General features: G+C 47.4%; 2 protein-coding genes across 3 annotated transcripts; both read right to left on the reverse strand.

Moving 5' to 3' along the window:
- Positions 1-3,778: 3,778 nt before the first annotated feature.
- Positions 3,779-27,671, reverse strand: LOC122621836 (serine/arginine repetitive matrix protein 1). 2 transcript variants are annotated; one of them, XM_043799829.1, is made up of 9 exons: positions 27,078-27,671; positions 17,323-17,600; positions 9,217-11,068; positions 8,541-9,135; positions 5,832-6,017; positions 5,618-5,775; positions 5,107-5,556; positions 4,741-5,041; positions 3,779-4,250 (listed from the first exon to the last, which is right to left on the reverse strand). In XM_043799829.1, the coding sequence occupies exons 2-9, from the start codon at positions 17,390-17,392 to the stop codon at positions 4,062-4,064; spliced, it is 3,801 nt and encodes a 1,266-aa protein (XP_043655764.1). In that variant the 5' UTR covers positions 17,393-17,600; positions 27,078-27,671; the 3' UTR covers positions 3,779-4,061. The 2 variants fall into 2 exon arrangements, with proteins under 2 accessions (XP_043655764.1, XP_043655772.1); XM_043799837.1 differs by lacking the exons at positions 17,323-17,600; positions 27,078-27,671 and adding an exon at positions 14,421-14,476.
- LOC122621854 lies at positions 25,540-26,078 on the reverse strand. Its single transcript, XM_043799848.1, has one exon. It carries the CDS (start codon positions 26,044-26,046, stop codon positions 25,843-25,845), a length of 204 nt encoding a protein of 67 aa, XP_043655783.1. The 5' UTR covers positions 26,047-26,078; the 3' UTR covers positions 25,540-25,842.
- Positions 27,672-27,760: the final 89 nt, after the last annotated feature.

Raw genomic sequence — 27,760 nt, forward strand, 5'->3', positions numbered from 1 at the left:
TTAATTGGTCACGCGGTCCATAAAAGAATGCGGATGGAAAGCAAACGCGAGCCAGGATAAAACTACGACTACGACTAGTTAGTAAGACCCTCTCTAGAGATGGTAACTACACACTAACCATTATCTTCATATACTTCTAACATTAATCAAAGAGTAACATGAATGTCGCTTATGATTAAAGAGTCAAAACACTTGTATTGGATCAATCTGGGATCTCTATATATAAGGAGACATAAGTCGAGAATATTAGTTTATAAATTATTATTGATTCATACTGCATTGAATCCGTTGCACTGGTTTTTTGTATTTCCAAGCTAATTACTTATAATCGTAGATAGAGAAAATACATTAAGTAGTAACATTTTTTGCCAGCGTTTCATCCAGTTGGTTATCACCACCAATTATGGAAAATGACTGGTGAGCACGAGCACATCCCCAATGAATTGGAGTGTCCTGCCTTTCCCCTTCCCTTGCCGCACTATCTGGCTGCCGGAGAGGAGGTTAATATGGGCAACTGATTTATGTATGGCAACAGCAGAAACACAAACGGAATTGGGAGCAGGCGGCGGCGGAGGAGGTGGATGTGGAGGTGGAGGCTGAGGCGGAGGCGGAGTTAGAGCAGGAGCAGGAACGAACTCCACGGACGTGGCCATCTTCAGTAGCCGGCGCCAGACGCACGCGGCACATCCTTCATCCTTCATCCTTCGCCGCTGAGTCCGCCGGATTGCGTGGCTCATCGTCATCGTTCGCATTATAAATGATTTTAATAATTTGAAGCGATTTGTTTAGTTCTGCATCAAGTCGGATAAACGTCGATGATTAATTAGCCGTGGAGGCGGCCAGCTTGGAGCAACTATTCCTGTTTCACGATCACGATGGGGTGCGGGAGGGGCATTACATAAGCGTTTGCTACCACTTTTATCGCTAACGTATTTAAATGCCCCAGTGCTCCTCGGCCGCCTGCGTCCTTAATCAACTTTTTGGTTTTTTTCCCCCGCCCCTATGTTTGTTGATTCCCAAAGCGAAAATTAATTGGCGCCCCAATGCAGACGATTCCCGCTCCCGGGTAATTGATAAATGGTTGTTTCCTAGGAGGGGGCGACTTCCACTGCCTGCTCCCGACATATGCAAATTTCTCAAATGTTGTAGCATCTCTTCCGTTGTTTGTGCGCATCAAAAGATATCGAACGGCATCTCTATAAAGCTCCTTTGTGTGCCTTAAGCTGCCCAACTTCCTTGTCTGCCTGCTCGATATCGATTGGAGTAATTACATTTTCAAAAATTAATTATTCACACAATACAGCATTTTGAGACTGCGATTTGTGCAAAACCAATTTACGCTCATGCATACGCAAATATTTGCATTGAAATGCGAACACTACCGAATTGCAATTATTGTTATTGCCAGGCGACTTGCAGTTGCAACTGCAACTTGCAGTTGCAATCCGACCGCACGGCATTCACACACGGCATTCACACATCCGTCGGATGCTGAGTCCGAGTCCCAAGCCGTGCCGAATCCCTGGCCAAACCCAAGTCAGTGGCTTCGGTGCGGTCTTCTCAGCCCCTGACCCCTGACCTCTGACCCTCGGACGCCCATTCATCTCGGATGGCACGCTGACAAGTGGGCATTAATTCTAAAAATGTTTGGGCATTAATTAAGGGCCGCTCACTCGACTGCAGGTGGAGGTCTCCAGTTTCTGTGGGAGATGCCTGTGCATTGGACGCTGGACATTGGACGCTGGACACTGGACACTGCTCCTGGCCCGAAAGCAATTTGTTAACACTTGCATTATTGACACATTTAATCCATAATTGTCAGCATTATTTGCCTGGATTAATTTAAAGCCATAAATTGAAATATAAAGGGCAGCGCACGCACCTCCATCCCTCCATCCGCTTCTGTCAGTGGTTATAATAAATATTTTTAAATGCAATTTCACTCTTATTCCGGACAAAAAATACGAAAAAATAATTGCCGCCACAATTTGCACGGTTTCTTTTTTAGGTTTGTATTTAATCATGTCGGCAAAGTCAAATACTTAATGTTTAATAATTTCCGTAATTTGCATATTTATCTGATGGATGGTCAATGTAAAAGCAGCCTGCTAAGAGTTAATTCGGCATTTATTTCTTTTCCATATTTCCCCGTCGCTGGATAATTCGATGCCGCCATACATTGACGAGAAAATCAATTAATTTAGGTTATGCGCTAAATGTGCCGCATAATGGGTAGCAAATAAATTAGATATCTCGTTGCCGCTGATAGGGAGCCAATTAAAATGTGATATTTGTGCGCCTCATTAAGTGACACTAACTGCCTGCCTCAAAACCATTTAATTAATCGCAAATTTCGATGGCTTTAATTAGGTGCCGAGTGCTGGAAAAACCTGCTAATTGAAATCTACTTGACGCGCAGCCATCGATTTCCCGTATTCCCTCTGCCAAAAACGTTTAATTAATCAGCTTATAGAGCTACAGTTTTTCCGACTTTCCGACTTCCACACCTCTCCATCGGAAAGTGCAGTGTGTAATCTACTAGAGTGTGATCGCCTTATCACTTTTCTTGCACCATTTGCTGCCCCACTTTGCTCTGTCAACCTGCTACGCACTGCAATTACTTAGCAAAATTAAAAATCCTACAATTTTCCCCATTTAACGTTAAGCGAATGCTCGCGTGAGTGGGCGGGAAATTAATTATGGCAAAACTGCACCCATTGGATGACAGATGATGATTGTCTACCGTGGACAATAAACATCCACTGGCATTGTGTCCACTTTGTGTCAGCAGTATGCACATATCCTTATGGGCGACAGGTGGGAGAGGTGCTGATTAAATGGCTGCCTCGGGATTGATAACAGCCAGTAGGACCCACGATAGTAGGACCATCCGCTTAGCGGAAACGGAAGCGAGTTTTTTCAAAATTAATCTTGTTTACGCCAAGAAAGTATTCTCAGCAATTTTTTCATTACCGACTGCAGCTTATTTTTTGCATAGTTTCGGGTGGGGGCTCGCCGGCGGATTTCCATATAAAAACAAACGCCCTTCGGCGGGCGAGGCTATAAATTTATTACTCAACTTTAAAATACCAGCCGCAGCCACTTGCCCTTAACACTTCTCCGAAAGGCGAAAAGTCGAACGGCAGCCTGCACTTTCGCAATTATCCTTGAAAACGCTGCATCGAGACGCAGGACGAGTCAGGCCGAAGGAGTGACTGCAACTGCAGCCAGAAAGTTGCAGGAGCGTGCCGGCGGAAATGTGTTTTTGCTGGGTGTTGAGTGACTGCGAATAATTTATTAGCTGCGTGAAAAATAATTTATGTTGAGTTTTCCCCTCTGCTTTATATATTTTTTGTTTCCCGCAGCGTGCAGGCGGAGTGTGTGTGAGAGGTGGGTGGTGGGCAGTGGGCAGTGGGAGGTGGGCGATGGTTGGGGTTTAGTTTCGGATGGGCAATCGGTCAACAGATGCAGTTCTTCTAAATTAAACAATCTGCCGCGCAGTTGTGGGCGCACTGTGCGCAGTTGGAGGGATACTGGTTGCGGGTGGCTAACTTGACTAAGCACATTTTTAAATGCACTGAAAAAGACGTAAGAAGTATGTCAAATAGTGTAGAAATCGTGTAAGAGAGTGTGGTTTTGAAAAGTGGAAGGCTATTTTTAAAAAGTAATATAAAAACTAAGCAGAAAATTAAAAGAGGTTTTGTTCTTTACGTTTCAGAAATACAAGTATACAAGTATAATATACAGACATATTTCCCATTAATTAAGCAGAAACCACTTCAGGTAAGTTAAAGTCTGATATTTTATTAATATAATTATTACTGGAGTACGAATACATTTCACATTTAAGATATGACGAGAATTGCAACAAAGGTTAAAGAATCCTACGCAACTAAGCAGGGCATCGCCTCTCATCGGGATGCCGTCCTCCTTCTCCGTCAGTTGAATTGATTAGAATTACGTTTCGAGTTCGCATTAATGATTACAACTAGCAACTAGGTTCGACTCGTCACCTCCACTGTGGAGCACCGGGTGGAGGCTCCGAGGTTCGTCCACCCGCTTCATTTCGTCCTGGCGCTGCGCAAATTTGATGCGGAGAGCACTGATCGCGGGGGTGGCGGGCGCTCCAGACTGTCCATGTGGTACCGTCGCGTTGGCGTGGAGGAGTCGTTCTTGCGACCAATCCGGCTCAGGGTGCTGGCACTGGTGGCTCCATTGTGTGGTGGTGGCTTTCGCGGCAGTGTGGACATCTAAACACATAACAATCATAAAATATGGTAACATTGCATGACATTTTTATTGAAGGTAATGTAACTCTAAATTGATAAATGAGAAAATCCCTTTTCGTTCTAAGATTTCACAATGTATAATTTAATTTATTCATTGTCTGTGAATAATTGGCGGTGTCAACACCTTTGTTTTTTTAAGAAGATATATGTATATTCATACATATATGCGTATTAACATGGCGATCTCAATAAAAAATTCCAAAAAATTTGTCCAGGCCTACATTTTCAATCACTTTTGTTCAGTGGTTCTCCTCCAAAACCAGTCGCAATCTATAGGCTCTTATCGAGCAGACAACTGAAACTATCATTAGGTGATCATCCCAATTATTAATTAATACATTAATTATTTATCTTAAAAACGTTAAGCGTAATTTTTAACGATAACACATATGGAAATGATCTGTTTACTAGGATCTAAACCAAGGCGATCATTCCTACAAGTGAAACTTACCCGCTTGCTTTGCTCCTGCGAGTAGTTGATCTCGTAGCCCTCGCTGATGTGCTTGGGCTTCCAGGGGGCCAGCATGGAGACGGACCTGGAGACGGTGCGGGTCATGGGCTGGAGGGGCGGCGGCTGCTGGGTTGCCTGCTGCTTGACCTTGCGAAGGTCATCGCGCGACATGGACCGTCGGCGCAGGTTGTATGGCTGTGGGATGTCGCCCACTGTGGTAGCGTGCAGATAGACCACGCTACGCTGGCTATGCAAACTGGACTCGCCCTCAGTGCCGGAACTCTCAGCCGGATAGCGATCCCTGCACGGAGATGGGTTCATTAGGCACTTAAAGTTACATTTATTAGTGGTTTCAATCCAACCCACCTGCCGTAGCCAATATTCTCCTGGCCCAAACTGTTGAGCAGTCCGCGGCGCTCGGCACTCCTTGCCGGCTTTGGTGGTCCTAGCAGCGGACGATCCTCGATACGCTGGCCACGCGGTCCATCCACCGTTCTCTCCAGGGACATGGCCCGCTGTCCCGCCGTGCTGCTCCTTTTATGTCGCTCCGCCGGCTCTGGCTCCGAGCCGCTCTCCGAGATGTCGTGCAGCTCGCGGGAGCGCGAGTAGTGACGCCTCTTCCGGAAGTCCACCTCGTCGCTGCCGTTGTCCAGGTGCTGCATGGAGCTAGCCCGCTGACGACTGGTACCATTCCTAGTATGGCCCTCAGGCTGGCCAGCGAGCGAGTGACGGTAGTCCCGGGCTGGTGGAGGAGGACTGCGGTCCAGGTGGTAGGCACTCTGCGAGTGCTTCGACTGACCCAGCGGGGGACGGCTCCTGCAGATGAAAATATATGCGGTTAGGATCTCAATATGAATGTGAATCCACAATTCCTCACCTGGGCATGCTGGAAACCTTGGAAATGGTTGGCGGATTCGAGTCCAGATCAGTGTCGCCAAAGAAGCGCAGATTCTTGGCTGGAGCAGCTGTCGCATTGCGTTTGGTCCGCTTCAAGCTCGAAGTGGTCTCACTGTGTCCGTTCACGGATACATTGAGCTAAAAGGAATGCGCCCAATGGGTTAAAGCTCTTGTTTAGAAGAAATTGCTCGTACCTCCTTGGGACTGCTCTTGGCCCGGCGGTCCAGCGATCTGAACCAGCTCGTCTTCTCGACCTTCGCGGGTGGCGACTCCTTGGGCTTTGAATGCTTTTTGGGCGGCTTGTCCGCTGGACTTCGCTTCACCAGCAGAGGACTAGCTTTGGGCGTGGACAGTCGGCGTCGCATCGAGATATCGATAGTCTAGGGATTTCAAAAGATTATACATAAATATTCCCATGTGACCACTTTCTTTTAATGTTTATTATAGTAACCCTCGATCCAAGTAATTTACCTTAAGTCTCTGCAGAATTTATTTGGGTTCAATTCAATTTTATGCTCTAAGTAGTCTAATTTGATTGTTTTTTTCTTTTCGGATTAATGCAACTACTATTACAACAACTATTAATACAACTACTATTCACGCAGATACCTCGAATTAACGACCGATGTGATTGATATTATTCCCTGCACAAGCTGAGTTCGATTTCGTGGGCGGTTGCGTTCGCTTTCGGGTCAAAGGTCGGCTCTCCCACTGCCTCGCAACAGGTTGCGAATGTGGGGCAGGTGGCCTTTATGCGCGTGGACACGTGGGGGAGTGGTGAAGTGGCAAAGTGGGGGATTGGGTGCCGGCACCTAAACTTGTTTTGCCATTTGTGAATGCGACAAAGAGTCGGCTCGCTTTGGCCGGCCCAATGCAACTTTGGCCCACTTGCGGTCGAAACTGTAATAGGTATTGGGTTTTCGGTATCAGGCAGGGGCGGTGGGTGGTGATTGGTTAAGGCCGCAGGTTCCCCACCGGTTCAATATCGGGTTTCGAATTCAATAGAGACTGCAAGTGCCCAACCTCCGATCTAAAACTTCACTGTGGCACTCAACAATAAGCCAGAGAGACTACGCACCCACCAAATAATTAGGTATTCAAATATGCCCAGAACGCGACTGCGACTCCCAATATAGTTTACGACTAAGTTGGGGGCCCATAAATAAGCTAACAGAATTATTGACACAAGCCTCAGCGGTTTCTCTTTCGCGTGTCTGTTTTCGGGCATGTAGAATCTGTGGAATGAATGGCAAGCACTTAAAGATTTCTGCGGAACACAAATCGGGCGGCATGTTTTATTGGATGCCCCCATGAATAATGGCAGCACATTGTCCCGCTGGAGATGGAGATGCTGGGTCCCGCTGGCCAGGCCTTATAAATACCTCTATCACGCAAGCATAATTTCTGACAACGGTCCGAGGCAATGGCCACACCTTGGCGTGAAACTCCTGCAGGATGGGCATTCTCCTCCCTTCCCCTCCCCTCCCCATCCAAGCCGTAACCCAAAAACTCTCTGATTATAAGCGTTTTGGGCCGCCCACTTCGAGCATCCGGCCGATCAAAAAGTGGCAACATCCTCTGGCCCTCTTAGACGTGGCCAAGAAATTCGCTGAAGCATTTCAAATTGGCTTGCAGCTTGCAGCTAGCAGAACGCAGCACGCAGCAGCGACGGCGACAGCGGCAGCAACTGTTGCAGTTGTAAGTTGCGCAACGTGGACAGCAACACTTCGGCGGCAACAGTAGCTCCAACCGTTTTGCATCGGACTCTGGGCACAAACCGAATCAGATTCAGAATCCGAATCCGAATCCGCATCTGAATCTAAGCCCAGTTTATTCAATTTCCCCCGCCTCGATGTTTGTCGTTTCGCTGTCGGCTTTCTTAATTTGCGAGCGCACTGACAAACGGACTGACAGAGTGACAAACTGACTGGCTGCTTGAATGGCAGAATGACAGCAGCTGCGTGGGTCTTCCACTTCTAAATCTTGCACACAGATATTTCTATTTTCTATATACATATATGTATCTTTCCCAAAGCTCGACCCTCGACGCTTTTGTTCTTACTCGAAATTTATACGACGCCTCGTCGCTGAATTGTTTAGTTTTTTTCGTGTTCGTGTTAGCGCTTTTCGTTCCGTCTGCAACTCTATTTGGTCTGTTGTCGTCTATTACTTAAGCGTAGTCGCGAGTATTTCTTTATGGTGTGGTCAGCTTAGTCCCCCCAGAATGCCCCACAAAAGAGATGTGCCCCAAGGTGGATGTGACGTCTTGGCTTCTAAGGCTGGCACCATTTTCAGGCAGCCTATGACGCCCACCCGCCTTCCAAGTGATTTCTGATTGGACCAGGAAGTGGATCAGTATGGACCGAATCGAAGCAATCGCCAAATCATGGGTTGCTTCTCGCCTACTCCCACAGTTACTCCCCCAAAACGCAAGACCCATCGACACAAGTCTTGATTAATTCGAAATTAATAATAGCCGACCATGACCAAGTGAACCGACGAGGGTCTGCATTCCGAAAGACTCTGTAATCTTGCCCAGGCGCCGGGTTAACGACCTCCGCCTGACGCCATCAATCGGCCATTAGGGCAAAGGGGGCCGCAGTTGCACAAAAGAAATGATATGTGCTCATATCATGGGTTCATCTTCACATATCCTTCTGTTGCTAACCCATTTCTTATATTAGGCTTATGTTAAAATATTAAAATATTTATGAATAGAAAAATATTCAAATATTTAGTCTCGCACAGTCTATCTAACATAACACTAGCTCTAAGTATTAAGATCTAAATAAGCATCATAACGAATTGGTTAATCTAGGTACTGACATTTTCACATTGGCCTTCAAGTTTTGGAAGAATCGACATTGCACCAAATAAAATATCTATTGACAAACAACACATACCTTTGGTTCGCGTGAGGTCTCCTGGGCAGAGGTGTGATGCTCGCGGTAGCGTGACCGCATCTCCTCCTCTTTGACCATGTAGCGCTCCCTCTCCCGCTCCCGCTCCCTCTCCCGCTCCTTCTCCCGCTCCTTGTCCTTGTCGCGGCGACTCAGAGTGCTGCTGTTGCCGTTGCTCATCTGCTCCTTTTTGCCACTGGACACGTTGCTGCCGCTGCTGCGACCACTGCCCCCATTGCTGCCGGCTCCTCCGGATCCCGTGAACAATTGCTTGACCTTTTCGAAGCCCCCCAGCTTCTTGCTCCGCTTCAGGGTGCTCGAGTCCTCTCTCTTTTGGGACTGGGATTGACTCTGGGAGGTGGAATGCTGCTCCCTGCGACGCAGCGTGCTGGTGGCCACCGGGTACTTGTCCAGGTGCGGATCGAAGTGCGAGCCATCGTCGATGGATCGCTCCCTGTAAACGTAGCTGTGCTCGCGGCGCAGGCGCGACGGTACCGCCTGCCGCTGGAACTGGCGCTGTTGGGCGCTATCCCGACGCTCCTTGCGCAGGAACGACTCGCATGCCCTTATGTCATCCAGGGCAGAGCGTTTGCGCCATCTAAATAAGCCGCATTAAGTGAGATAGAAGATATTATAGGGTTATAAGCACTTTGTCTATAAGACAAGAAAGTTCCCCTACCTCGATGTCAAGTCTCCGTTGAAAGACTCCTTCCGGAAGTCATTCTCAATGCCAGAGTCGCCCTTGTCGAAGCTGCGCTGCTGCAGCTTATCCCGCTTCAGGCTGCTCTGCCAGTATTCCTCCCGCTGCTCCCGCTGCTCTCGCGGCTGGGTCTGCTGGGATCGCAGTTCTGGCGAGGATCGGTACTGATCTGTCAATTGAGAGTCGAGGCTCTTCGGCTCCTGCTCCAGCCGATCTGCCGAGTTGTAGTCTCGCTCCCGTTCGCCGATGCGCTCGCGGTGCCGGGACTCCCGCACCTGTCCATCCCGCTGTGTCTCCCGCACATAGGTTTCCTTGACGCCTCCTTGTCCGTCGTCGTAGTACTTGGTGTGGCGGTAGCGAGAGGTCTTCTCCATTCTGGGCAGCGTGGAGCCACTGTCCACTTGGGTACGCTCTGTCGGAAACTCGTTGGACAGCTCCTGGCGGAGAGGTCGGTGGAAGCGCTCTGGATCCCGCTCAGGAGTGGGTCTGCCCACTTCCCGATTTCTGTCCGCTTGGCGTTCCATGGTCGCTCCCTCCCCGAACCGCCGAGTTAGGATACGCGTCTCCAGCTGGGCCCGTCGATGGCCCAACTCGTCCAGGTAGGGCGAGGGACTGACACTCCTGATGAGAGGCACAATGGGAGGTTCCGCCCTTCGCGGGAACTCCTCCTCATAGTACACCTTCCTGGGCTCGTAGCCTAGGCCCTCGTCTTCGTCGCTAAGATTGCGGGGACTCAGCTGCTGCCAAGGCGAGGGCGAATGGCTGGTCCTGCTGGCCAGAGCAGCGCCATTGGATGTGGGCGAGTAACTGGGCCGCACGTCGCTGGCCCTCGGCGGCCTAGCCGGAGCGAACTCCCTTTGGGGAGTGCGCACATCTCGGTCCATGGGCGATCGGCGGACCTGATCCTCTCCCAGGTCCAGCTGGGCATATGTGATGCCCTCGTTGGGCCGAATGTAAGAGAAGGCCGGCTGGCTGATCACCGGCTGCGGGGAGAAGCGCTCCATGGACAAGCGCTTGACCAGGCCGTTCACTGTGCGCCCTTTGGTGAGCGGTAGACGCTCCGCCGGCTGCTGGGAGCTGTGCATATTTTCGCCAGACTTCGCCTGCAGGGTCTCGATCCTATCGCGAATACCCGCCGAAATGGAAGCACCTCCCGAGGGGCCTGATGGGAGGATCGGACCGTCTAGCTCCGCCTGGGAGCGACTCCTGGCCAGCAGTTCGTTCAAGCCGCGAACGCTCTCATTCTTTTCGCGCGGCGTGACGGCGTCTGATTTGCGGCGTTCTCGCTCCCGAAAGTAGTCCTTCTCGAAGAAGTCCTCCCGCTGGGCTTGCTCGATGATGGGGCTCAGCTGTTGCTTGGACTGGCTGGTGGCGCCTTGGTGGGCCTTGTCTTCCGCTCTCCTGGCTAACTTGCTGCTGCCCACATCACTCTTGCTGCGCACTAAACGCCGGGCGCCGACGTCCTCGAAGCGCGGATCCCTGTCCAACTGGCTGACATTCGAGTCGCTCTTGCGACTAAAGAGCCCGAAGATGGAGGGACGTTTGCTGGCCGGTTTCTTGGTGGAGGCGTCACTGGCGCTGCGGCTCACGGGCTTGCCCTTCCTGCGGCGTGTGGGTAGGGAGTTGAAGTCGCTGGGCTGGCTCTGGCGCTTCTGCTTGGCCCGGAAGTTGGGGATGTGGTCGCCGTTCTCGGCCTTGCTGTGGTGCCTGCCCGCCTGAGCGATCACCAGGGCAGCTTCCTTGCGGATGTCCTCGGGATCGATGTCCTTGGGCAGCTGGTGGTAGTTCTGCTGGCTACTCGGCTGCGGCTCGTACTCACTGGGATGCTTGCCTGGAAGAGATGGATGGAGAGAGGACTGGGATTAACTTACAATTGCAGAGGCAGTTCCGCGAACTAGTTGGCATTCATGTAAAAACAAATTAGCACATTAGCCGGCCCCTGATGATGTAATATCTGGAAGCCAGCTGTGGCCAATTCACACTTGCCAACCCGCCAAGCCGCCAACCCGCCAGCTGCTAGCTGCTAGCTGGTCGCTAAATAAGGCAGCCCGTTCCGTCCCAACCAGACCAATTCGGTTGAAGAGTTGCGAGACCGGCCGTCTGACAATGGATCTGGCCCACGTCTGTCGCTCGCTTCTCGAGCCGAGATGCTTTCGGTGCGGATTGGATGGAAATGGAGCCGAGATACTTGGATCTCGTGAAGCGCTTGCTCTGTAATCGGGCGCTGTAAGCGCTAATGGCCATTGAAGGGGACGGGGCTGCTGCGGTCCCAGTTGATCTATCTCTCATAAAGATTCCTCCACTTCCTCACTTTTTCATAATCATTATTATTTAATACGCCGAAAACAACAGCAAAGGGGCCACGAGAACAAAACAGAAATGCCAAAGAAAACGTGCCGAAACGAGCATCATCATCGTGGCCAGAACGAGATGTGCTAGCCGAGATGCGTGATCTCTTCACTCTGCCAGTCAGCCAGTCAGCCAGTCAGCCCCCTTTTCCGGCCAGCGCTAGTCATCGTACACACAAAGAAAATATACATGATATATATATGAAATACGTATTCCAAATTAAGGTACAATGGAAAATAGTTTAAGATTCCGACTCCGAAGCAATCACAATAATAAGAAACTTTTTACAAGTCAATTTCACAAAAAGTCACAATTTATACAATATCTTTTCTTTGCCGTGGTTTTACACACCTCAAAGTGAGCGCACGGTGTGGAGATCTCAGATCATCGAAACCATCTCTGTTCTACGCTGACCTTGCCCCGAGATCAACTGGACTTCTGTTGCCCCACCCGGCCACTGGCCCTCCGCCTCCCTTCCTCCGCCAAGTGCTGTCCATTCACCTGCACAACCTGTCACATTCGCGGACCACGGAGCGAGAACCGCTCCCACATTCGCCCGATTCGTGCTGCAAAATGGCCAAGTGACACCGGTGCCTAATCGAAACTCGAAATTCAAACAACAATGAATAATGACAGCGCTGGGCGTGTCGTGTGCCAAATTGGCTTAGCAGAATGGGATTGGATTGGATTGGAAATGGGATTGGGATTGAGGATTGGACTGGGAATTGAAAAGGGAGCATTCTCGGAGTTTCTGCGAGACTGTATTCACTCCGCTCACACAACTCCATCGCCATCTCCATCTCCATCTCCGGCTGCACTCAGCTGTCATGCGATATGTGTCAAGGTGAAAAGTTGGCCCGCTGCACCATCATGATGGCTCACTAGTCTTGGCCAACTTACAAGGTTTCGCTTGCGAGCCGGCGGCGGTGTTTTGTATCTATCTCGTTGCTTTTTGGAGGCAACAGGAAAGCATAAATTCGCACTAAGCGACAGCATCAATGTCGGCTAACCGTAAACAGCTCCAAGTTCCAAGTTCCAAGCTCCAAGTTCCCAAGACCCTAAGACAATGATCTCGGGGCGAGTGCAGCATTTGATTGATTACCAGGCGCTGAGAGCCATTCATTAATCTAATCATTGATCCACTTAATGTGGCCACGCCAGCTCCGGCGGGCTCTGTGATTTGCAAGACCATCCTAGGCAGTTCCATGAAAGCGATCTGATCGGAGGCGGGGGCCTCAAGGAGCTGCGAATTTTAATAACCTTTTTCTGCTGGCGATAAAGCATCTGATCCACTTTTCCAACTGGTCTGCCTTTAAGCGCCTTTCGGTTGCAGGTTTTGATTTGGGTTTCTGCTTCAGTTCCGGTTTTTTCGGGTAGCTGCACATAATTTGGCTGTCGTGATGGCTTGGCGACTTTGCCTCAAACACTCAAACACACTGACCAACTTCGTGGGCACGCACCCCAGAAATAAGTGGAGATTCGACTCAAATAAAAAATGAAATCTCGACTCTTTTTGCGGCAAGACTTTCACTTGCCACAAGTGCCACCAGGGGCATGTCGATGATTTTACTTTAGTTTAATGGTACCACGCAATAATTGTCTGGGGATGATGACGGCGATGTCGAAGCTTCGACCTCCAGTCCGCTTCATTAAGGCAACCACAACCACTAAGTTGAAGAGCCCACCTCTCCTCCCCGTTTCCCCGTCGACGGCAAAACGTTTTAGTTTGCAAAAATGCCTTATCCCCCGCTGGCCATGTCAGTGACAAGATAAGGTCGAGCCAACCTGGCTAAATGGGAGCTCACCCGCATTCCTGCCTCCCCTCGCTACTGGTCTAGGCCTACACCTAGAAAAAAGCAGTAACCTCTTGGAAAAGTAATCTTAATACAAATATTCCGTCGTTGAAGAAACTCTAAACTTAAAACTTAGTATAATTGTGCGTCCCGAAACCAAATCATATCAAGAATTCAACAATTAGGATAGACTCAACTTTAAAAGGCTGCGAGCGAGGCTAAATTATTGCATCATCTAGAGGTTCTTTTTAAGGAGCAATATTTTTTTGTGTAGTTCTAGGACAGGCATGCTAAAGATCCGCCCAGGCTGCCATGGGGTATTTCAATTACCCGGGCGCACTTTCGATTTCGTTAAAGGGCCCACATCGCCGAGCTGACGTCGGGCTTTATCTGGTCCCGGGGACAGCTCGCATTTATTTTACGTATGAAAATAATTTAGTGCTCCCAAGCTAATCGGGCCGCGGAGTGGTGCCCAGGACCTAATCACATCAAAAGCGGCGCCGCGTCCTTGGGGCAGCCCAAGTATGCAAATCAGCGTGTTGCTCGAAGTCTGCCAATGCAACTGCGGCTGCTGGCCAATTAAAGTGGCTCGCTGGGCAGTGATGCACGGCTTTCAAAACAAATACGAATGGGAACTTTCGCTAAAGAATGGAGCCGATTCAAAAGACTGAGGCGAGAAACTTGTTTCTCCCCCTAAGCGCCTGTCAACAGCAACAGCTTTGTGTAGCTCCAGCTTTGGCTGGAGTTGTAGCTGTGGCTGTAGCTACGGCGAGAGCGGATAAACAAATAACAAATCACCCAAAATAAAATAAAGAAAAACCGAACCATTCGCCGAAAAAGAGTTAAAGAGCTCTAAAAATAATCTGCGACTCATTTCAATACACATTTCGATAAACAAATGACGCAATCGTCTGCAATTTCAACTGATTTCTGTTGCGACAATTGACTTGGGCACACGAGGATTTGTAGGTAGATGATCGACAACTCCATTTAGCCGAATTTACCGAGGTTCGCGACTCTAAATGCTCAATTGAAATTTACCGGGGCTTGTCGCATAGCACAAACACTTCAGTTCCAGAACGATAATGACAGGCGGCCAGAACCTGACTGAGTCCGATATCAATAGCGACTGAAAGCAATCTCCGGCAAGCGGTTAGTCAGTCGACAACTGGGCCTGCCCACGCTAATGTCACTTGGCAAAAATAGTAATAGCAGAAAAACATCAGCCAGAAAATAGTGCGAAATTTGTGGGCAGGCAGGCCAAAAGCGAGGCTTATTAATTGGTTTCTTGGGCAACGCAAAGAGGCGAATAAAACACCGCGTATGCAAATGATGAATTAATAAAAAGCATAAATGGCATTTTAATAGCAGCCAGCCAGTCCCAGAGTAGAAGATCCAAAGATGGCACGAGAGCAAACAGAAAACCAGTTGGGGCTTTGACAAAGTCGCACTCGAAGGCAAATCAAATGTGGAGCTCGCATTGTTGAGAGTAGGAAACGTAGCAAATTTCATTATAATGACTTGCTCTCTGCCTAATTAAATTAATTAATTAAAGGTGTACGAGCTCATTAGAGAGCAGGCATGATGGGGAAATGTCTGGGCCAGCATTACGCAATCGGGAAGACGGCCTACGCTTTGAGTAGCTAAAGGTGGACTCGTTCTCAAAACGCCTTTTGGATCGCGATCGGATAACTGAAATTATGTCATCAGCACATACAAATATACATACGAGTATATGTATAGTTATAGGAGAAAAGACACACATCTAGAAGGACGTCGACTTGGCCCGATTGCCAGGTTCCGAGGCCCGAACAAAGGAGCGCGGTTTTGACACGGCTCCCTTGCCTTTCGTCACCTGTCCGCCTTCAAAAAGCTGGCTCAGTGCATCCACCAGGCCCAAGGCAGAACAGCTGTCGACTCGACTCGTCTTGGCCAAATTTGTCGCTCCGCAAGGTTGATCACGCTCGCAGTCGTCGTAGCAGTCGCTGTAGCAGTCGCGCTAGCGAGGCTCACCTGTACCCAAATTGGCTGAAATTAGACGGCTTTTAGTTGATTTTTTACAGTCAACAACTTTGACTTTTGACTGCACTGTAATTCAGCAGAAAATTCACATGCTAACCTGCGGATGAAAAATGCTGCCTTGTGCTCAGCGGGCAAATAATTTCCACCATCTTTTCGCTTATCTCGCTACTGTGTTGCGTCAAAATTAAATCATCATTAAATCTGTGTTTTTCACATAATTGCTTTAATTTGCATGCAAGGATAGCGAACGGAGAAGACTGGAATTAATTTTCGGGCTAACTAATAGGGTACTTAGGGGATTACCCAGCTAATTGCGGGCACAAGAATCAAAAAATAAAGCCACACAAATATGTTGCCAAACTTGATTTAAAATATTTGTTTCAAAACTCAAGTCATACCACAAGTCAAATTAACCAATGAAGTATCACATTTAGCCATATATTGTCTGCCAATCATATAGTCATATGGTACTATTGCTACGAATCGCACTTCAATTGAGTTGTAAAATGGAATCAGATCTCTTTAGGTCTGGTTGAAATCACAACCTGCGTTTCGACGACCTCGTAAGCGTACAGAAATCACAAATCACAAAGCTAATGACTCGTGCCTGGCCGTCCGATTACCTAATCACGTTACATTTCGGCGACCTCGACTTGTTGCATTTGCCTAAGCCAATTCAGAAATTGCAATTAAGTTCGTTTGCGGCATTAAACGAGTTGGCCGAAATGGCAACCATTTGATGCAATTACGAGACTGGGAAATCTGGTTCACAACCATTTAAGATATACGCACCGCCAACTGGCGGACCATAAGGACTTGCGCTTAATTAGACGTGGATGGCCATCGAAGCCGTAAGGAAATGCCACTCGCCAGTTGCCACTGGCCACTGGCAGTTCTAAATTGGGGGGGCCGTCTAAAAAATTAACATCTGCGCCGCTTTGGTCATAATCAATTTTTAATTTCTTCATTCCCGTCGCTGGCCATAAATTCAATCCGGCTATGAAATAAATCCCATGTCGTTGCTGTCGCGGCTGCCAGACATAATCATAACAATAATAATATACTCGAAGCTGCGGAGACAAAGCGCCCAGATGCAGTGGGTCCGTCCTCGTCCGCATCGGCGACCCCATCCTCCCCAGAAATGTGCAAAATGATACTCGGTCGGCGAGAGCGAACATCTCTCGGCTGCGAGTTGTAATGCCTTATAAAATATCAACTTATTTAAAATAGTTATATGGGAGCTCGCTAGTTTGCGCCAGTCCGTAGCTGTGCGCGATTATTCTCAAGGTAAACTACATTTTATTGTTGGGGCGGCTTTGTTATTATTATTATTTTTATTGCTTTTGGCATTCGTTCTGGCTTTATTCGCCCACCAGCGCGAGGTTTCTTTTTGTTTTTCTTTCCTTTCCACATGTGCAAATATATGGCTCACTTGTTTGTCTTTCGTATTCTTGGCATAATTTCAAGAGCCACATAGACAACTGAAAGACTGAAAAACTGAAAAACTAAGAAACTGAAGAGCTTCTCCGCACAGCAATCCACGTTATGCAATCTATGGATCGATGGATGGTGAAAAGCCTCTGGCCAGAACTGGCTGGCCAAGTTAATGAGCTGCATTCGCGTGGGTTGTTAGCGTCCGTCATTGATTGACCAAAATTGGCCTACTCACACAAAAGTACGGGTGGTTTTTCAGATGCCACTTGGTTAGTAATTTTTTGTTAGCTGGTTATTGATGAGGTTTCTTATGGCTGCCTTTTGGTTGCTTAGTTTGTCATTAGAGGTCTTTGTGGGTTCGTGTTCGCCGCTCTCATTTGGCGGCTGCGCGTGTTGGTTATTTGTTTTTAATTTCTGGTTTCGACTGCGGATTGGGGTTACGATTACTGGGGGGGGGAGGTACCTATTTTCTCAACCACACACTGACCTATCCGCTTCACGTGCACATCCCGATTGAAGCTGACCCTGGGTCCTCCATTCGTCGCTCCAGTGTGCATCTTAACTCAGGGATGGGGATGGGGTTTGTTGTTTGGTTTGTGTCCTTGTGGTTGATTTCTCTGTATCTGTCTTGGCTTTTCTCTCTCCTGTCGGGTCTTCTCTCGGAAGAATCGCAACCCTAAGTAAATTCTTTGTGTGACAGTCTCATCGAGCTGTTTGAACTCTGCGCACTTTCCATGTAAACTAGCCAATTTAAATGGTATTTAGCTGCAAAAAGAAAATATTCTCTGAGTTAGCCTCTGTAGCCGCATTTTCTTTTTCTCTGGTTATTGGTGTTATTTGATTATTTCTCCTGCGATTAGCCAGCTTGAGTTTAGTTTGCAGCTCGTCGGTTAGCCCAGTTTGTTTTTATGTTTCACTTGTCTAGGGTTTTTTTTAGCACATTATTAATCTTTATGTTCTGTGCACATGCGAGAGTGTACAGAGAGTCTTATTAAAAATAAATTGGTTAATCCAATTGCTTAGAGGTTTAAGGAAGTAAGTAGTAGCACTTGAATAGGTCAAGGAGGAAAAGAAGAGTACGCCATAGTAATTTTAGCAGAAGATATTAACAATTTTGGGTCAGTTTCGACTACTTTTCGTATTACACCACACCTCGGAAAGAATTATTTAGTGATTTCATTTTGCCAAATTCTCCATTCCTCTCAGAAGAGTTTGATCATGACAGCAGGCAGCAGGCAGCAGAACAGTTGCCAATTAATTCTTATTCTTATTTCTATTCTGAGTCCAACTCCGACGCTCACTCTGACTGATTCCCCAGATTCGGGAGTGGGCACAATCGAGTTGGGTTTTTTACGTATTTTTTGTTTTCTCTGGCAATTACAAAAATAGACACACGACGAGGGTGCTTGGGCTGCATACGAGATTCAAGTTCTGGCGGGACGGGCAGAGGTGAGTCGGGAGTGCCTGAGAGGAGAAAACCGTAGAAATATTGATTGCGATTAAGCAAACGCGATAATATTCATATTTGAATACGAGAGTGCAAACTCTATTTAAACAATGCATTATGCCCGAGGACTCTAGGGTAAGCCGCTCCAGCCCGCTCCAATCCGCGTGCCCGAATTCGATCCCTGGTTCCCCAGCCCAACGTCCAGTCCAGACAACTGCTCCATGGACACGCACCCACCCAAGAGTATGCATGAGCAAACTGCAAACTGCAAACTGCAAACTGCGAAACGAAAGGAGGAGGAATCTTTGGACCGGTGAAATGTTTTATAACCTTTGCCGTACTTATTTCTGTAAAATAAATGTGCTTGTTTAAATGATCTATAAACAACGTCATGCTGAGTTAGTAGCCCCGTTCAAGTTCCTTTTTAACTTATATATATTCATTCATCTGATAGATGAATTTGTAATTGCCTAACTACTTCTTGTGCGTATGACTTCATTCGGAAATTGGATACAAGTGCTAGAGGATATGCCAACTTAATAGAACTTGCCCTGCGAAATATGAAACATATTTATTCCTACTCTAATAAGGCTAGCACAACGTGTAATTGATTTTTGGCCAAAACGTACTTGTGGAATATAAGAAGGAGCTTGGGAAAGTGTGGAAAATAGCTGTCTAACACCTGGCAGCTGGACAAGGACTGTGCTCATTCACTTTCTGGCTTACATACAGTGCCTGGCCAGGGTCCAGGCTGAAGCCCAGAGCCGACTGCAGTCCTGGTCCCCCGATCGAGTTCCAGACTCCAGACTCTGGAGCTGGCCTCACGCTCTAACGAGCACAATCGCCCGGCTAGACATCAATGGCCAATGGTCGTCTGTCTGATCGCGGGCACCGATGCAGTCCGTTGCAGGGGAAAAACGCTGCGAGCTGCCAATAAAAATCCTTTACCATATAATTTGAGTGCGCATGCGTGCGCCCTGACGTTGATGGGAGCCGAGTTTGAGTCCAGACCAACTGGGGATCCTATGGAATGGGATGGGATGGAATAGGTTGGAACGCAGGCGCTTATGCGCAATGCTACGCCAGATGCCGATGTACGATGTACGATGTACGATGTCCGATGTCCGATGTCCGATTCCCGATGCCGATTGCCAAGCGTTGATTGCGCCATGAACGTGATTTGTTTGTAAACACGCATTATTAAGGTGTAATAAACATAAAATTTGTATCGCTTGACGGACCTTGGAGTCGGCGCTGCAGCTCTTCAGCTCTGCAATTGCATTTGCGCACCTCGCCATCCGGCCGCACATCTTTCAATTAAACTAAAAAGCCGGGTGTCCAGCCATTCATCCATTCACAGCTCGCATTTGCATGTCTCCGGTCCGAGGAGTAGCTAATTCCAGGTGAATTATGCGAAATTATACGAATTACGCCCGTACATGTGGGAATGGGATTAGATTAGCGCGCAGAGCAAACAATTTAGGCTCCCCCGTTCACTCGGCAACCCGGCATCGCGGCATAGCGACAGCCAGGCCCCCAAAACCATAGTTGTTCTGAACTTGAACTTTAACACGGCGGTAATGATAGCAAGCCCCCATGAGAGGAAGCCAGAGCCCAGAACCAAAGCCCAAACTCCACCCAAGTCTGGCGATTCCCTCCGTACCGCCGCCGCTCTCAAGTGAAACCAAAAGTGCGCAGCAAAGCAAACAAAAGTCGAGGCGACTTTTGCCCACTTTGCGTGTGTTCTCAGCGCCACGGAGTCGATCTGACCTCTGGGGTTCAGGCAGCCGAGGGAGATCGGAATGGTCCACTGGGAGAACGAAACAGGGCAGAGCAAAATCTGTCTCCTTTTGTTTGGTATACGTGGCTTTTCGCTCTTCTATAGGCAATCTATTTAATCCTTATTATTATAAAGCCTTACTGAATTTCTACTTTTACTTTCAAAGTTAAACCTCGTTACTATTGACTTTATATGTAATAATTATTTTGTTCTCTTTGGGAGGTACGGCTATTAGATTAATATTCCTTTAGTCACCCTTATTCGGTAATAAAATTAATGTATCTAGTCAAATTCTTTATTAGAAACCATGTTATTTTGGAAATACAAATAGCTTTCTTGAGCGGCGCACCCTTTTTCGCGCAGTGTGCCTGCCAGAGCGGCCTTTCACATAGAAGTGAAAATGAAGGTGTAGTCCAATTTGTAAGTATAGCCAAGCCCTGTGGCCATTCAAAGTCCATGTTATGCAAAGACCAGAGCGTCCCGTCCGCCCGTCACCCGCCGCCCCCCGGAATGTTGCATGCTGAATTCTGGATCCTACTCCCTCTGGAGCGGAGGAGCCAGCCGAGTCGGGCCAACTGGACGTCGTCTAGCGATGGAAGCATTTTTCCATGCGTGCCTCGCCGCTCCGCCGCTTTGTTGGTGGCGCTCGTTCGCTTCTTCGGCTTTGGCAAATACTTAATTGCATTTCGATATCTATGCCGAGGCATCTGTGAGTGAATGCCGCTGCTGCCTAAGCGGGCCGACTGGTCAATATCCAATACCCAATGCCCAATGCCCAATGCCCAATACCCAATACCCAGTGCTCCAGACGGCTGGACAGCCAAGGAACGCGCCGGCGCTGTCTTTGGCTTGGCCGGGAGTCGCAAAATCGAGAATGGGCAGTCGGGAATCGAGAGTTCGGGCCAGGCCTATTCCAGTGCGTTCAGCTTGGTCTGGACTGGAGTGGAATGGAATGGACTCAACTGGGCAAGAGACCCTGGCGAGTGGCGTTGTGGGTATTGTCAGGTCTTACAACTAAATTCCCCTTGAGCCGAGCGCTTTACTAAGGAAATTAGTAATTGCTACTCCCATTTAGAGACATCTATGCGGGCATCTATGACCGTGTGGCATTCGCCAGATGATGACGATGACAAGTTCCGCGCTCGGAGATTGTCTGGCGATTGTCCAGCGCCCACTCACCATCTCTCACATGGGCGTCGTAGAGGGGGATTGCCATTATGATAGAGCTCAGCCTCAACTGAATTAGGAATGAATATAGCAATCTTCACCTTTTTTTAATTGTAATACTTTATAAGAGCTATGATATATATTAGAGAACTTCTTTATAAACTGATTTGATGATAAACTAATTTTGATGATATTTAAAAAAAAGTTAATAAAAAACACTTAAGTGGACTAAAACATTTAAAAAACGTAAAGATTCTTAATCACCGCTTTACAATGCTTTAACGTTTATAATTGCAAAAGCGATGCAGCTGTCAAACATTACAGTTAAAATGCACATACTTCTTTAAAGCATTGTAAAGCGGTGATTAAGAATCTTTTAAATTGATTTGTATATTTATTTAAACTTGAGTTTGCGTAGTGTACGTCACATGAAAAGTTGCCTAAATTAAAGACATAGATCATTTCGACCAACGTTCTTTAACCCCTTGAGTGCCACGTCGCTGGCTCCGCCTTCCAATGCCAAACTTGGTCACAATGTCTGTCATCGTTTTTGTTACCGCTCCGCTGTCGTTTTCACGCTTTGTTAGCCAGCTAAACTGTATCTGTATCTGAGTCCGAATTGGCTGGGAAGAAGCTTCCCTTTGTGCTAGTACCTCACACTCGGACTAAGACCACTATGTGTGTTAGAAGGTTAATCCGAGCGGCGTTACGTGGCATCTTTTCAGGAGTGCGGCAAGTGTCGATACCATAAGTGCCAGTTGTTCCCAGCTAGCAAAATATGTAAATCAATTTCTTGGCTTACATGTCTGGCTTTTTTTTTGCATGATTAATAATGCTTGAGCGACCTGGGATCGTCGGAGGCCGGGAAAGAAGACAAAAGATTTCACTTTTCGAACTCATAATTAGCCCTGGGAGTGTAAGTATTTTGGAGGTGATGGAGCGATGGATTCTATCCGTGTCATAGCTGGTGGCTCTGCGACTCCATATCTGCACGGAAATCAATTAGGCACCGCGGCGATTGGACAGTAGAGAGTTGAGATCGATCGATCGATCACAAGTTTACAATCGCTTAAAACGCGATCACCATCTGGTGATCTGGGAAGATCAGATCTCCGGCCATTCAAAGTGGCAAAACTAAGGTATTCAAAAGTGTTTCGTTATTTCTACAAAGTGAATTATTGTTAAGAATATTTTCACTTTTCTTTGAATTGAACATGACTGCACGTACATATGTACTATGCGTATCCCCATTTAAACAGCTTGGTTCAATCAATCTCGTTTTCAAAAGGCATCTTTAATTCTCACGCCTGCTAGGAACGTTCGCAGTTTCGGGACTCCTCATGGCGCCACTGCTTCCTCGTCACTACTGCAAAGTCCACCATCTGACTGTCGAATTCTTCGATTGCTATCGATGAATTCGCCAGCAATGGAGCGCAATTATTAGCTAGAGAATCTACGAAACACGAAGCTTTCCCTGGGAAATCAATAAAGGAGGCAGCGTCAAGAGTTTCCGGCAACGAATCAAGCGCAGTGGCAAAGGTCAGCCACTCATCCCAGAGCCAAAAACCAAAAACTACGTCCTGGAGTCATGGAAATCGAGTGTCTCGTTGAGTGGGAAAAGGGCGAACTTGCACGCGATGTTGGCTGGCTGGTTGGCTGGTTGGCTGGCTGTTTTTAGCCAAATCCAGAGGCGCCTTCTTTGGGTCTGTAGTGCATGTCATAACCAACGGTGCATGCGCCATCTTCCGCCTTGCATAAGAGCCCCGGATGGTTTCACTTTCCCGGGGTAATTAATGCCGATCGCCCCGTCCGGCCAGCTAGCGGTAGCTGAAATCGTAATTTATGCTAATTTCAGTTCGCAGATCGGTTAATTGATCCGCGTTAGATTCGATTTCGATGGTGCTGCCAGCGGTGAATGAATGGCCAGCGGAGTGGAGTGGATGGTAGTGGAGTACTGGCCCGGAGTTCATTGATATGCAGTTCGATTCGGTTCGGTTCGGTTCGGTCCCATTCCCTTTATCCCAATGTTGTTGACCGCGAATCGAAGTCGCTTACTTGTCGACCGGCATACAAAGTGCGCTTTCAACACTGCCCCTTGGACAATGTTTTGTGCCCCTGTCATTGGTCAATTCGGGGGAGGATGAGGGCACTGGACTTGTGGAAGCGTTATGAAAGCGTTACAAATCTCCTCTTTGAATACGACACTCCTCTGTAGTCAACTTTAGACGGGGCCGCTCGGTACGTGATAAGGCAATGATGATGATCAATGATGACGACAAGTCATAGACAAAATTGCGTCCCATTAACATTTCGCTCATAATCGATTCGGTTTTTACTGCCCTGTTTTACATCTAATTTATGTGCATGTAGCAGTGTCGCTCGGCCAAATGATATCATGATGAACGGCCCACGTCTCGGGGGCGATCCGATTCTTAGAAATTCGTAATTGGCTCGCAGATGAAAGCGCCCCAAACAGAGCGAACCAGGCGAAACTATCGCCCAATACATCAAGTTAATGACTTCATTGAAAGCCTTCCCGAACCCCAAAAAGAGCCCCGAAATACATTTCGGCTTGAAGATCTTCCAGCTTCCCAGAGTTGCCGTTTACCTGTTTCCCAGGGCGTCGAGTTGCACCTGCTTTGTGGCCCGGCGACACCTGATATCCCCCAGAAAGGTCAGCTTGTGAACTCTAAGCCCCGAGTAACCGAAATTAAGCCAAACGAGCGTGTCAAATGCCGCTGATTTGCGGGGAGGGGACAACAATGTACCCAATTGAGAGGTAAGTACTTCCGCAGCGGTCTATGAAGTGTCGTATGCCATTTACCGTTCCGTCCGATCAGATCCGAGTTGATTTCGTTTGGTTTGGTTTGATTCCCGCTGTCCAACTTCCGGCGAAGAGCCTCAATGCCAGGTGGCGATGTTTGGGCTCTTAAATCAAATGCGACCAAGTCAAATAATTTGTTAACTCTGCCGCTTAAGTCAACAGTTAAACAATCAGCGATCGACGGCGCTTTCAGGCCGATTGCGCCACAGACATTGACAGACATTGATTTTTAAAGCCATTTGGTGAGTTTTGCCCGGCTTTTGTTTGGCTGTTGAACCCCCATGGGCAATTAAAGCTGCACGATAGCAAAGTGAATGTGCGGCGAGTTCCGAAGAGCGCTTCGCACTTCCATTCGACCGCATAAGGTCACCAGGGAGTGGGATACAGAAGCCACGTGACTATGATGATTTGGGAGGAAAATGTGTGGTTTAATACAATCCTCGAATCAGGCATAATAAAAACTCAGCTTGCACTTGATATATTCGCGTTGAATAAATGAATCAGCTTACGATCTGAGGTTGATTCGTTGTAAACTGTAAGACCTACTCACCCACCCATCGACCCATTAGACTAGACCCCTTTACCTAGGGGTAACCTGCTTACCTAATTTCTATGCATGCACACCATGCGCGAATTCTTCAGCATAAATGAGTACACACGGTATTAATGCCAATGCACTATATTCATGATATATAGAAATATGGGCGAACTAACAATCATCGAGTTTTTTATTGATCTTACTTGAGGTTTCAGCTCCAAGTTTCGTTGAAAGACTGACCCAAATTGAAAAAACTAGGCAACTAGATGATTTAGCTTAAAAGTATTACCACTATTACTCACATTAATTACCCTGTTTGGTGTCTTGGCAAACGAAGTTCATTCACGAGACTTATGTATCTAAGAACCAAGCTGTGCTTGTTGGTGCTGAGCAAACGTTGCATTAGTTCCGAGAATGAATCGCTGGTGGCGGCGGTCTTTGATCTCGGTGACTAATTACTGAACCCGCGACGCGTCGTAGGTGTACGTGTTAAAAGCCGGACACGGACACTGCCTCGAAGCAGGAAGCTCCCGGCCAGGTTACCAACGAAATCGAATACAAATTAAGTACAGAAATCGAAATACTAAATACTGGCATCGCCTTGTGCACAAATACAAATCATCCTTGACGCATGCACACCAAAAACGGCAGCAGAAAACAGCGAGCAAAAATATCGGAGAGCTGAAACCGAAAACAAGATAATATGGCGGCAACGCAACTCCCAAAAACGAAAATGAAACGGGCCGTAGGACTGCATACAAGGCAAGGCTGTAGACCTTTTTTGGCCACATCAACAAAGCGGCTTTTGAGAATTTTCAATTTTTTTTAACTGAAACCCAACTGAAACCCCCACCCTGAATACGTTCCTACCGGTCGGAGGCTTCGTTTAAATTGACGTTTATTTCCAGACGACGACGACGACGGTCGAAACTTTCGAATTTTCGGCCTTTAATGAGGAGTCGGGTTAATTTGGCCGGGCATTTGAAGAGGCTCACAGGCACTCGGCGTTCTGAACTGCAGCTAACAAAACGAGAACGAGGTGTTTACCAAGGCACCTACAGAGACACACCGACACACATACATATATGTATACTTATGTACAAAATATTCAGTATATTTAACCAGCAAGAGGCAGCCAGATACAAGTGACGTCATGGGCCTGGCATTGGCATTGAAACTCAAGGTTGGTCTGGTCAAAAATCGTTGGGGGCAATAAAACGTCTCCCACGCACGTTAAAAAATATATATTTGTTAGAACTTCTGAGGTGAGTCCAGGGAACGTTCGTCCTCCTCCTGTATATCCTGCCAGAGTAGGAATGGATGCGCAATATACCTCGAGTGCTTGGGATACAGATTGGACAGGGCCAGCAGATCGCCGGCCACCACGATAAAGATCTGCGCATAGCGCACTGATGGCAGGCCGAGAAACCAGGTTATCGTTTTCTTGGGGTCCATTTTTTTCGGGTTATCTCTGGACTGTAGAAAATATCGGCGTCGAGGCTAGATCAAAATGAGCACTAACTCCCTGGCGATAAGGTTTTCGATACCCATTTCCTAATGAATAACGAATAGCTTTGAACCTGAATTCAAATGTGCCGATTCTGGTCAATTACTTATGGATATTTGGCCAAAAAACCACACAACAGCCATAAATATAAAATTCCTAGTCGCATTAAGTCAGAGCTAATGTAAATTTCGCATTTGCAATGCTAATTCGTAAGAACCAATATATAGATTGCTGAGAGCAAGCAGATTTCCAACGAGAATCGTTTTGAAAACGCTAAAACTTTCACTCAACGAGGCACTGGGCAGTCATCATTGAAAAATGTTTGCTTTCAGTTGCGCGGGCCTTCAGAATTCTATTTCCGCCCAAAACAATAAAGACGCTCGCATTTGCGGAGTCGGTCGAGTTTTTATTAACATCAAAATTGGCTGGCTATTGGTTATTAATTTGCATCCCCATTCAAAGAACACGCCGTAGGTTGTTAAGTGTATTTGTTAATGTTCGAGTTAATGTTGCCCAGAAATAACGATAGAAAGTAGACGGCGAAAAGATCTTCTTCTCCGCTGAACTGAACCCCAAAACGACTTCCATCCAATTAACCAGAAAGGGCGAAAGGTTGAGCGGATCGATCAGAAACCCCAACTCTGACTCACAATCGGCGCTAATGCGTTGGCCGACTCTATTCTATATACGGATATGGAACAGTCACACACACCCACCCACATAAGTGTGTAACTGGGACACATTCGGGGGTCGTAAAGCCCACTGCAGATCGCTATGGCGATTGCGATTGCGATTCCGATTACGATCCGAGGCTGAATTATTCAGGAGTATCGCAGGGGAATCGCTCAGAAGATGGGGGTTTAGTATGGATAGTCCGGAGTTCCGATTTGGTTTCAGTGGGTTATCTGGGCAGAAGCATCTACGACGTTAGCTGGCGGTTTTAGGGTGGTTTTACTGTACAAATCGATCGTCGACTCACCTCAAAACAGCATTCCTCGTGCGTTAGTGTGGGGGAGAACAAATGTTTTGCAGTTCTAAGTAATTTGCGCAGTTCTAATTACGTTTATTTTGTGTTTGACGTGTGTGGGTTCGTTTCTGCGGCTTTGTTCCCCTACTTTTTGTTATTTTTATTTCATTATTTCACTTGCCAAGTGTCGTCGCGGAAATTAGCTTGTTTGCAATTTATATTTCTCGCGTTTGGGGTTTTCGAAGTTGGAGTTTTGGTATGCACGTCAAATTTTAATTAGTCGAAAAACGTTTGCACAATTTAGCGAAAATTTATCACGATTTGTGTTCGAGATTTTGTGTCGGTTTGCGTGGGCTTCACTGAACGGTTGAATGGACGTGCCGATGGTCGTTGGTGGTTTGGCTTTATATGGTATTGGCAGGGAGGATCGAACGATATATCCTCTGTGGCGGATGGGCGCTGGCCAGTTCGTTTGTATTTATGTATGTACTTTTGTAAATATTTATCGCTGCTAATTGCGAACGCGACGCAGTTTCGATTGTTTCCACAGCGGAATTGAGCGCGTTCTCCGGCCCAAGTGAACGCGAATACGTCTAAGAGCCGACTGAAGCCCAGAGCCAGCGATTTGGCCAAGATCGCTGGTAAAGCTCAGAAAGAGATATATAAAGAGAAAGAGAACAAGCAAGAGAGCGAGC

This window comes from Drosophila teissieri, chromosome 2L, assembly GCF_016746235.2.
Source record: "Drosophila teissieri strain GT53w chromosome 2L, Prin_Dtei_1.1, whole genome shotgun sequence".
Lineage (NCBI taxonomy): Eukaryota > Metazoa > Arthropoda > Insecta > Diptera > Drosophilidae > Drosophila > Drosophila teissieri.

Coding starts and splice junctions, on each gene's coding strand:
- LOC122621836 (XM_043799829.1), bottom strand. CDS start 17,392: ATGCACACTGGAGCGACGAATGGAGGACCCAGGGTCAGCTTCAATCGG. Junction 9,136..9,216: donor AACGGAGACTTGACATCGAG/GTAGGGGAACTT, acceptor CGGCTTATTTAG/ATGGCGCAAACGCTCTGCCC. Junction 5,042..5,106: donor GAGAATATTGGCTACGGCAG/GTGGGTTGGATT, acceptor ATCTCCGTGCAG/GGATCGCTATCCGGCTGAGA.
- LOC122621854 (XM_043799848.1), bottom strand. CDS start 26,046: ATGGACCCCAAGAAAACGATAACCTGGTTTCTCGGCCTGCCATCAGTG.